Source organism: Aptenodytes patagonicus, chromosome 9 (genome assembly GCF_965638725.1).
Source record: "Aptenodytes patagonicus chromosome 9, bAptPat1.pri.cur, whole genome shotgun sequence".
NCBI lineage: Eukaryota > Metazoa > Chordata > Aves > Sphenisciformes > Spheniscidae > Aptenodytes > Aptenodytes patagonicus.
Genome location: NC_134957.1, coordinates 21,154,854 through 21,166,890, shown reverse-complemented (window position 1 = coordinate 21,166,890; position 12,037 = coordinate 21,154,854). Strand labels below are relative to the sequence as shown.

Below are 12,037 nucleotides of genomic sequence, written 5' to 3'. Positions count from 1 at the left end.
GCGTGCCTTCTGTTATTAAAACAATCATTCATAAAAATGAAAGAGCATCCTTTTGTTTCCAGGCTTTGCAGAATGCCCTGAATGTGGTCTCAATGCAACTATTAAACCCAACAACTACTGTGTGCCACCAGCTAAAAAAAACTTTGCTGTAAAAACAGGTCTTGCTTATAAGCTCTCCTGTTTGGATGCAGCTGAGACCTCTCCCTGAAGTCTCTGATTCCACATACAACAGCAGATGGATCCTGCCCCTATTGGGGTTGATTTACCTTAATAAAACCAGCTGATAACTGGGGAACTTCAGGCAGTCCATCACAAGCTGTTCACTGTTCCTAGCTCAGGGGCAACAACCTCTGCAAAAGAGCCCAGGAAGCTAGTACAGATGGTACCAACTTCAGATGCCTGATTTTAATCTACTGCAATTTTACTCAGACACCTGAAGATGCCTTCAAGCTCTAAGTGTTCAAGTTGATCTTAACTCCAGCAGGAGATGAGGCATGTATGGAGAAAAAGAGCATCTCAAATAAGCTGGGTACAGGCAGGAATAGCTGAATGTGATTTTAGCCAGAGATAAGAAATCCAGTGATCTTTCTAACAGTTGACCTGAGGCTTCTCGAGGAGCCCTAATCAACATTTGAGGTTAAGGAAGCAGGGAATTTTCAGCATCTGGACCAGTAATGCTAATTCTCTTCATCTGTTTTTGCTGCCTTACACAAGGCAAATGCATTTTTTGCAAGGGTCCTCTATGGAAGCAAGTGGAATATGGGGTCCTCTCTTTGCAGGAAACTGAAGCAAAACCGGTGATGTGCAAAAGTCTCTGCTGGTAAAATGGGGCTGCAGTGACGCAGGCCTACTGCCACCCTGCCAGCTATGGGGCACTCTGCTTATCCACCATCAGTCTGAATCCAAACCTGTTTCTGCCTTATCCCCCCTCACGAGGTGGCACAGCACACACCACTCCACATGTGTGCACTGGAACCAAAAAGCCCCAGGGCACCTACCAAACCAAAAGTAGTCTTCCAAGAAAACTCAGGAACCTTTTTTCAAAAAGAGTGGAAGACTGAAATTTGTATAATTGTTGTACTCCTTTCTTAAGCAGCACGGCTGGGGACATTTCCTGACCATTCTGTTGTTTCTTCTTGCAGTCTGCAGTACGCAGTCTGGGTGCCATAGACCAGAGAGAGCGCAGCCTTACTGCTATGAGAAAAGCTAAAGGTCATGCTCTATTTTCATTCTAGCCTTAACAAAAATTATGTATGTATACACATAGGTCAAAATTAATTTCCTCATAAATTCCCGCATCCTATCAGGAACTAGATGTGCAGCATTTAACTTTGTTTTAGCTATCAGTCATGAGGTTTTATCTTGGTATACATTCCTCCACTATTACATGCTCATTTGGTATAAGAACTGGTCATTTCATTTTAAGGAATTGGGATAAAACTGAAAACTTCAAAACATTAAAAATACGTTAGTTTACTACAAATATCTGTGCTAAAACATACTTTTAGAAATGTATTTGGTAATAAGTAATTATGGCATTACTATAACCGGTGACACTTCCCGAAAGGCTCAGGTAAGCAATCGGCACTGATCCGAGTTTGAAAAGACTTCTCTGCCTGCAGATACAGTTGAAATGCTTTTCATAAGAATTCCCCAATTGGAGAAACTTGCCGCTGAAAAATTCTTGTCATTCAGAGATACAGAACTCAAAGAGAGTTCCAAAACCGCACGAGAAATTTCAAGCATCGTTGAAGGAAAAAATGGCACATTTCTGAACTGGCTACATGTCACTTCTCTTTTGAGGTTCTCCCATTGACGTAACCAAAGCTACAGTATACGCCGATATGCTCCAGTGACATTTTCAGAAGCGGGCCTTGGTGGAACTAGTTGAAGCTGATGTGACTGGGATTTTTGTCTCATGGGAGACAAAACAGGACAGATTAGAAAGACATGCACCTTACCCTGAGAGGATTTTCATTAAGGTAAGGAGGTTCTCCTTCCACCATTTCTATTGCCATGATCCCAAGTGACCAGATGTCCACTTTGGGGCCGTATGCTTTTCTTGTCACCACTTCTGGTGCCATCCAGTAAGGAGTCCCGACCATTGTGCTCCGTTTACTCTGCTCGGGGGTGATCTGAGCACAGAAGCCAAAATCAGCTGAAGAGAAAAACAAGTATTGTTAAAGCCAGCTTTAATTATGAAACTGAGCAAAAGAAATCCCCGTTATATGCCTGAGAAGGCGTTGTTGAATTTTTCTGGAAAAGTGGCCATGCTCTGTTTACACAGTGCTGTAGCCAAGGAAATATTGAACTGGCCACTTAAAAAACCCCTCAAGTTTCATGCAGTGGCTTTTATCCACTTGAGGCTTTCGATTGTAACTCCCTCCCTCTGGAAGGGACATACACAAACCAAAGTCACTCTTTACACCTTTTCCCTTTCTATACCTCTCTGCACATTGGAATTGTGCTCTTAGCTTGCGGCAGTGGTCAGCGCACTACCACAGGCAATCACTTTTGGGTAACTGGCAGTCAGTCAAAAGCAGCCCCACACCACATCCTGGGAACGCTGCGCCTGACCAAGAATACCTACTCAATTTGACAGATCCGTCCATTCCGAGAAGAATATTGTCGCTTTTGATGTCTCTGTGAATCACTTGGTTTGAATGAAGGAAATCCAGTGCTTGCAGGCACTGATAGGTAAAAAAGAAACATGAGGGTAAAAGTTAATGACTTGATTTCATCACACAAGAAAGGAAATGGCTCTAAAAGATTTAATTTCTAGATGAATTGTGAGTAATGGCAGAACATTGTGCTGTCAAGAGGAATAGCTTGCTGCTTCAACACTATTAGAGTAATAACTTTCTAAATGAAGGCATATTAGCTTTTGAAACAGAAATGTCAATTATTGTTACAGACTATCCCCTGAAAGCACAGACAGAATGACTGCTGCTGCAATGAACGTGCTATCTCCATCCATACGACAAACTACTGTTTGCCAAAAAAGAAAAAGTCCTTTCCTTCGGTATGAAGTGGATCACTTTCGGGTGGGAGGTTGCATGACAAAGATTTTATTGTTAGGCTCTACAGCAGATTTGGAAATAGCATGTTAGTCATTTTTCAGAAGCAAACACCATTTTGGGTGGAATGCTACCCTTTTAAGCTGAGGACTGTGATAAATGAGTCTCTATTTTTCTTTGCTGTTATTTTAAAATTCTGCCACCAGCATGTTTGCTTTTACAGGCAAGGAATGCAGTACAGACATGCTCCAGGCAAATGTTGAAAGAGGCAAAGTTGAGAATAGTATAACTAAAAAAAAAAAAAAAAAAAAAGATCGTACAATAACAGTATATAAGAATATAACAACAAAGTATAATAAGTGCAGTGATACTGGCAGGCAGTTCACTGAAGATGCTCGCTCTTCTCCATATTATCAAAGCCACACAGAAACAAAGCTTTGAACATGGAATCACTCATGTTCTTACCACCCGTTTAGATGTACCATCCTGTCCAAGTAATCAGAAGCACACGCGGGATCCCTTACCTCCCTACAGACAGCTGCTATCTGTCCTTCATCCATACATGTCTCTGTAACAACATCGGTTAAAGAGCCTCCAGCCAAGTATTCCATAACCACCCAGAGTTCATCACCGACTAGGTAGCTGAAAGAAGAAAACAATGGCATTGAGGTGAATGTGCATAGCTAAATTACCTTATGAAAAAGACTACAGTTGATTTTTGTTTCCAGGTCATTCTTAAATGGAGACAGAATAAAATGAACAGACACTCCTTCTAGCCTACACAGTACTTAGAATCTGTGCAGGCTAAATGAGAAAGGTACATAAGTGAAAAATTAGACGTCTTAGATGGCAAGCAAGTGAAAAATGCAGTTTAGTAACGGCAAAGATACATCTTGAACCAGGACATATCACATCATCTGGTTCATTGTCTTAACACATAAATTCCACGATTAACTCCAGGAAAAGGCAACACAACTTTCATAGTCGTCCATGGTAGGAGGGCGTGTACCACTGAGGACAGAAATTGGTCAACAGTTTGGAAAACCTTACATAAAATACATTCAGAAACAGGAAAAACAATTTAAAAACTGGCAACTTACATCTTTCTGGAAACAAGAACCTAGTCTTCCTGGCATCCACAGCAATGGAAAATAGTGGGAACAGCCCAAGGGAAATAATTTCTATGATTTATCAGCACTTATCATAAGACACAGAAGATACGATCAACTTAAAAAAAAAAACCCAAACAAACCAAAAAACCCCAAACAGCAAAACATGGAGGTAATGAACTTACAGGCTGTTGTTTTAGTAAGATATGGCTGATCCAGGTTTTTGAAAACAGTCTTCAAACTATATATGCCAGAAAAGATTAATGCAGACAAAATGCAATCTCCTCCCACACATTGTATATGAGTAGATAAAAAAATAAGGAGGTCAATTTTCTGTCAGTGACCAAAAGGTTTTTTTAATCTTTGGCTTGCAGTACGTAAATGAAGAGTCACGTGGTAAGACCAGAACTACTTACCTGTCTAAATAGTTAACAATATTGGGGTTCTTATTTTCCCTCATGACCAGGATTTCATTAATAATTAGTTCCTTTTTGGGCTGTTGTTGGAGATTCATTTGCTTTATGGCCACCTAAAATGACATTGAAAACCATTAACTTGAGTGGTCTGTTGCACGAGTTCAGAATGAACACGGAGCGAGTGTTTTTGGAATGACGTAGCAGAGCTGTGCCAGACTGTCTTGTTATTAGACATAAGAGCTCCGTAACTTACATCACAACACCCTATTTCTCTGCTAGCTTGGGTGCTAGTTACAGGACACATGGCCATATCTATTTTGCCTTGTAAAATCTGTAAAAATGGTCTTTAAACTATCAACCACAAATCTCTAACACTCTCTGGACCTACATTCTTCTCAAATGGCCTTAGTTTATCACCACTATTATTATTCATGCACGTTTTGCAAGCAGGAAATGATTTTGTTACTGTGAAAATATATAAAAACAGCTGGTAATACTTCAGCACTTATATGATTTTTGATCATTATTTCAGCAACTGCCATTATTCTTAACTTGACTGCATAACTGAAAGAAAACACGTATGTTACATATAAAATGCCATACTAAAAAGATCACAAAGGTTACACAACAAAAAAATACAATCCTAGCACTTCCTAACGTCTTGAATTTTGATTTTGCAACCCTAAATAACATTCTTTAACACAGTTTAGATTTGCAGTTATCTTCTGGGTTTGAAAAAAATAATCCATGCTATAGTATTTTATGGATACACCCAGGGTTATAAGCAGGGCTTAGGGCTTTTAGATAGAGGTCTGCAAGGGATCTAAGAGCAGTTATAAAGTGCAGCACTGCAGGTGGGTGAGAAACTACCAGTAAGATTCAGATGTATTTGCTGACAGCCAGAAATGATAAATCAGAAATCTGAAGCTGTAGCCCCAAAGAGCAACGGGATTCTCTAAGACGCCACCTTGTCTGTTTATTACTAATATGATTACTTCTGCTCTGAACCATTGTAACCATCCTGCCTCTGCCTCATCCTGGCTCCTCCGCTCAGTACCATCTTCCCCCAGGCAGCCACGGTCTCCACTTGAGCTTTTTGTCCTGGCCTCCTTGCTGAGCCCGCTTCTGCCAGCCCCGTCCCTCTGGGCTCAGCCCTACTTCTCTCCCTGCCATCCAGCTCAGCTCCAGCCAAGGACTCCTACAAATACATCTTCCCCAGCAGTCCCAGAAGAGCCCTCCTACCCAACACACACCTTGTGGGGAGATGTGGCCCCCGTGGCTATTTAAAATCTGCCTCTTGTTTCCTCCATACACAATTTGGCCAGCCTCCCCCTCTGTTTAGTTCTGCTCTTGACATGACATGAAAGGGACCACCCCTCTGCTCTCATTCCTGGTTTTCTAGCCAGATTTTCAGGCAGGGTTTTATATATTCAAAAACTCGGGCTTGGAAAAGGAAATGAAGGTTAAGATGCCACTTTAAAGCAGCCACTACAGGGACTGTCAGATTTAACACTGGTTTCCTTCAAGATTTGTTTCTCACCCCCCTTACCCCCACTTCCCTGTGACCAGTTCACGGGCTGTAATGGGCTGTCACTGACACTGGACCTAAACATGACTGTATAGTTTAGGAGAGATCTTTGCTCTCGATATACTTTATCTGCAGGACCGTTAAAAGTCCCTTCCAACCCAAACTATTCTATGATGCTATGATATGTCTTCTCATTTGTCAGTGTGTGTGTCAACCAGCGTCAGTATGACTAAAACACAAAATAGCGTCCTAAACATGATCTCTCCTTAATTAGGTCTTGCATTATACTTTGAAGATGAAACACATGATGGAAAAAATGCTAAATATTATTACTGTCTGAACCTGTGATTAAGATAAATTGGGACTGAATGACGGCAGCCTCCATCAGCTAGTTGATGCGTTAATATATTTAGTAATCAAGACAGAGCTAGCGTGTTCTTCTCTGAAAGATACCGCTTCCCTCCTTGCATTCTTTCTGGTAGTTATTAAGGACAAAGTCTGTCTGAAATTAAGCGACATAATGAAGCTATTTATTCCTCACAGCAATAGGGGAATCTGCAACCACCCCTAGGGTTCTCCTGAGACCTCTCATTATGACAGATCTTTAGATTTTACAATCTGTATTGCTAACCGATCTACGGCCAGGTCCACAGGCAGGTTTTATGCTGTAAATGTACAGAGTTAAACTGTATATATAGACCAACATTCTCTGTAATAGCACAACTTCATGCACACTGGGCAACAGAGATATAACAATTTCTAAACCAATACATTTACACTGGCAATAAAAATTCTGTAGTTTTTATCAGGCCCAAAAGCTTGCTGGGATTTCTTTACAGATTTCTCTCCATTAAAATACCCATTCAGGGATGATGTAACATGGTACCAGGCTGGGACCAACAATACTGTGGAGAGCACTGACCTGTTCTGAAGACAATTCTCTTACAATTGGCCTTAAAAGCTATGGGTGAAGCATCAGCCCAAGCACAGAGAACACCAAAGCTCTTACTGATTCCAGGGGGACCAGGACCTTCCCCCAGGAATTTGCAGGCACCTTTTCAAGCATTAATCAACACCTCAGTGTAATGGTTGCTGGAAAGCGGATAGCCACAGTAAGTGTTCAGTTACTGAGGCACAGAACCACTTTGCCCTTAAAGAGCTTTCACCAAAAAGCTGAAGAGAGCAGATGATGTATTTTGCCAGCTGACACTAGTCCATGCTTAAGAGGAACAGCCTCAGCAGAAGATGTATTTTGCAGGCTGACACTAGTCTGTGCTTCAGAGGAACAGCCTTTGCAGTAAAGATCTCCTGGCGACCCGAAAGCCCCATCCACAGTTCGCACCAGAGGGGAAAGCACTGAATACCTGCAAAATCTGCTGGGACTGTTGACACTTACCTCTTGTCCTGTGGCGATGTCGATTGCTGTATAAACAGTTCCTGATGCCCTAGAAACAAAACAGCAGCGAAGAAATGAGAAGCGGTTTAGTCCCTATGAGTGAAAACAAGCCCAGACAGGAGATCTCTGCTGCCTGTAGTGTTTATAAAACACCTTTGTTCACCCACTCCTTCAGCCAGCAGCGCACAGCGCAGCAGCCCACCAGCCCTCCGCCATGCAGGGTATCCAAGATAAAACTTATGTCCAACACGAAGAAAAAGGGCTGGTGCAAATCTCAAATGTACATACTAAATTATTTTAGTTCAAAACTTAAGGGGGCGTGTCTACAAAAGCTGGAAAATAATATATTTAACTCTTTTTCCATTTTCTCCAGTTTTGCTTTGTTGGTTTGGTGGGTTTTTTTTTTTTCTCCTTTTTTTTGGGGGGTGGGGGGTGTTTTTTTCCCCAGGAATGTAACATACAGTGTAGTTGTGCCTTTTCAGACCTCTTATTTGAATCTATCTGCAAAATTCAGGCAACACCATGCAGCCTTTCTGAGAACCCTCAATACATGTGACAGCCGTTTGAGGAAAGGATCTAGACACAGCTTTCTCCAGCATGCAAGGAAACTATTCTCCAGCCATCCTGCGAGGTCACAGCTAGAGCAGGTTAAGGCATATATTGTTTCACACACAAATGGACAACTACTCAAAACAGAGGATCCTTAGACAGCTTCTTTGTGTGTCAACAGCCATCAGCAGCTGCTTCTGTTAGGTGCACCAGACACGTGAAGGACTCTTCATGGTGTCTATGTTTTGCTTCAGTTGTGTTGTAGAGCCACCAGAAATAAATGGCATGCTCACCTGCAGACTAGACAGTGTGGGGTTTTGTTTGCCATCTGCCTCTCATAAAAAGAGGTTCTTCCTCTGTAATGATGTGAAGGGCCAGAAAGGCCACGATCAGCGGAAATCCCTTTGGGTTTAAAAGCAACTGCAGGCTTGTAAACCCTAATGGGGCTTCCTTCTGAGCTAAACCACAGGTTCACACTGCCATCATTTAAGAAGCTCGCGTCCGCATGGACAGTGAGGCAAGGGCGGGAATTCTGAGAAGCGGGAACACGCATCCGGCAAGTGTCCCACTGACTGAAAATGCCAAAATCAGTTTGCTCATTTTCACATGATCCCACGGCTTGTTTGTTTACCTGCAGGCTGAAATATTTCTGAAGCATTTTAATTCAACAGGCACCAGAGACTATGTCTGTGGTGAGAACAATGTTCTCATTGGGCACGCTATGTATTCTTTTAATATAAATGCAAATGCATTTTCCTATGACTAATTGTTGAGATTAATCCAATTTGTTTTCATAAAAAGCCAACACCATTTATTCAGACTTGCTAACACTGTGCTGTACCTCCTGAGCAAAGTCCCGTCAGGGTTTATTTAAAAACAGCTATTTAAATTAGGACGCTTTTGGTATGCTCCAGGCCATCCATGAGGAGTTTAGATAAAGGTGATTAATTTAAATAAAGCTGTAAATTAATTGCAAGGGCTCTGTGATTCTGCATTATGAACTTTTACTTCTAAGCAACTGTAATTTCTGATCTGTATCTAACTTTTAAACGCTTCTGTAATTATCTTGGTTTTAATGCAGTTAGGCAAATAAGAGTTGTGGTGAATAGAGTTAAGCCCAGTTGGCGGCCGGTCACGAGCGGTGTTCCCCAGGGCTCAGTATTGGGGCCAGTTTGTTCAGTATCTTTATCAAAGATCTGGACGAGGGGAGTGAGTGCACCCTCAGTAAGTTTACAGACAACAACAAGTTGGGCGGCACTTGATCTGCTTGAGGGTAGGAACCCTCTACAGAGGGACTGGGACAGGCTGGATCGATGGGCCAAGGCCAACTGTATGAGGTTCAACAAGGCCAAGTGCCGGGTCCTGCGCTTGGGTCACAACAACCCCATGCAACCCTACAGGCTTGGGGAAGAGTGGCTGGAAAGCTGCCTGGCAGAAAAAGACCTGGGGGTGCTGGTCGACAGCCGGCTGAACATGAGCCGGCAGTGTGCCCAGGCGGCCAAGAAAGCCAAGAGCATCCTGGCTCGTGTCAGAAATAGTGTGGCCAGCAGGACTAGGGAAGTGATCGTGCCCCTGTCCTCGGCACTGGTGAGGCCGCACCTCGAACACTGTGTTCAGTTTTGGGCCCCTCACTACAAGAAGGACATTGAGGTGCTGGAGCGTGTCCAGAGAAGGGCAACGAGGCTGGTGAGGGGTCTGGAGAACAAGTCTGATGAGGAGCGGCTGAGGGAACAGGGGTTGTTTAGCCTGGAGAAGAGGAGGCTGAGGGGAGACCTTATCGCGCTCTACAACTACCTGAAAGGAGGCTGTAGCGAGGTGGGGGTCGGTCTCTTCTCCCAAGTAACAAGCGACAGGACGAGAGGAAATGGCCTCAAGTTGCGCCAGGGGAGGTTTAGATTGGATATTAGGAAAAATTTCTTCACCAAAAGGGTTGTCAAGCATTGGAACAGGCTGCCCAGGGAAGTGGTGGAGTTCCCATCCCTGGAGGTATTTAAAAGCCATGTAGATGTGGTGCTTAGGGACATGGTTTAGGGGTGGACTTGGCAGTGCTAGGTTAACAGTTGGACGTGATGATCTTAAAGGTCCTTTCCAACCTAAATGATTCTATGATTCTGTAAGTACCAGGGCCCACAATTAGATCTGTGTCACTGATGCAGTGCAGTACAAGTTAAAAAACACAACCTGAACCCAGGCTGCTCATGGCTCCATATTAATTTGTCTTTCTAGCAAGAGCTAACACTGCTTGAGCAAACACAGCCTCTTTATCAAGCACTAGTTAACTAAGTTTCCTCTGGTGTCAGCACCATTTTCAGTCCTCAACCGGAGACAGATGACAAACCAGAGACTCAGCACTGAAGCTGACCTGTTCCTTCAGTACAGGCCTGCTGACTACCGTTCACTGCAAAATGGCTGTAAAACCATCACACTGTTTATTAAGTTACCAGCTGTATGCAGCCATCGAGTGCTACGTGCCGGTTAAGTTGCTTTTCCTTATGTAAGAAGTTGCTCTCTACCTGCAGTTCTCTGAGCAGCCACGTCTCTTGCTGCCTTGCAGTGCTCTCATTAGCAGCTACTAAAAAACTACTCACTTCCAACACTAGTAGTGCCTTTGGCATAACTGTACCCAACTCATTGCAAAGGCGGGCAGCTCAGGAACTGGCACCTGCACCAACTAAGCACCATCAGCACCATCTGAGGCAGTGCATCTCAGCCCAGCCCTGCTGCAGACAGACACGCTAACTCCAGCCATGCAGCAGTCCGGTTCCTCCTGATCATCCTGTTTGATTACCTTTGTGATGATTTTTTTCTTTAGGATCTTTCCCCATCACTGTAAATTGACCTGCGGCATTGCAGTCATGAGCTGGTTACGGCAGCACACTCACTCCTCTGTAAGAAGGGCATGCAATCTTCAGGCTGTACTAAAAGCTGGAGGAAATCAATTTAGATACCCTTTTAGGCCAGATATTAGCCACTTGTCTTTCCACCAGTTGTTGAGGCACCTTTGTAAAAGCTCACTCCTAGGACTGTCAAAATAAAAGAATGTGAGGGTGATGGTCATATTCTCACGGTGACAGCAATAATCTGCTTCACACGCATGTTTATTCTCCCACTTCTTCAGCTGACATCTTTTGAGATACTGGCACAGCTCTAAGTGTCCACTGACATTTTACAAATGACAGTAAGAACCAAAGCTTCGGGTAGAAAGCAAGCTGGAATCTGAAAAAAGGGTCTTCATACAATGAATGGAGCAGAAACACCTTCGCACAAGTACCCTACCAAACAAGATATATCTATGATAAAGCCTGCTAGAGAAAGAGCATGAGTGTGTCTGGCTTTCTGCAGTATGTATCAGTTCTAGGCCAGCAACACGCTACCCTGAGTTCAAACCTCATCAACAGTTAAGGCAGAAAAATATCTCCTGATGTCAGTAAACAGCTTCTGTCATACACTGACAGCAGTGTGATCCTGGTGTTACACAAATGGCGCTAGCCGTCCTGGATTTACAACACAGCCAAGAAAACTTTGACCGAGCAGGGAGTCTGTCCGTATTTAAAATGCAAGTCAGATACCCAATTTTGATGTAATTTCTTCTGTTCTTGCCTTCTCACATAGGATTGATTTGAAATATTTCCTATTTACAGTAAGCGAAGTTGGGTTTCAAAAGGGAATAGCTCGGTTGATTATTTTCAGTAAGCTCCTAAAACCTGCAGGATCCATGAGTGGTCTGCCATCAGGCAGATGATGCATTTTCTCATCACACACTTTGTGCATCGACACCGTGTTTGTTACTGAATTTTTGTTTTTTACTGCCTCTGCTAGAAAAGCGAGCTTATTATTTAATCTCTGGTTTCAGTTTCTAAACTATGTGGTTATAATCCTGATCACTGAATATTTTTTTAAGCAAAATATTTGAAAGAAATGTTACTGAGAACTGTTATTTATCTGACAACTATCAGGTGGTAGGTTACTCTTTTAGGGAATAAAGTTTCTTCTCCTTTCTTTAGCGTGGCCATATTATTTTG

General features: G+C 42.9%; 1 protein-coding gene across 5 annotated transcripts in view; it reads right to left on the bottom strand.

The window, feature by feature from the left end:
- The window catches only part of PAK3 (p21 (RAC1) activated kinase 3), a 149,644-nt gene that overhangs the window by 12,665 nt on the left and 124,942 nt on the right, over positions 1 to 12,037 (bottom strand). For all 5 annotated transcript variants that reach the window (XM_076347397.1, XM_076347396.1, XM_076347398.1 and 2 more), the window contains 5 exons: positions 7,467 to 7,515; positions 4,543 to 4,655; positions 3,542 to 3,659; positions 2,591 to 2,690; positions 1,962 to 2,158 (listed from right to left, as the gene is read on the bottom strand). In XM_076347397.1, coding sequence (XP_076203512.1) covers positions 1,962 to 2,158; positions 2,591 to 2,690; positions 3,542 to 3,659; positions 4,543 to 4,655; positions 7,467 to 7,515 — 577 coding nt within the window. The remainder of the gene's footprint in view (positions 1 to 1,961; positions 2,159 to 2,590; positions 2,691 to 3,541; positions 3,660 to 4,542; positions 4,656 to 7,466; positions 7,516 to 12,037) is intronic.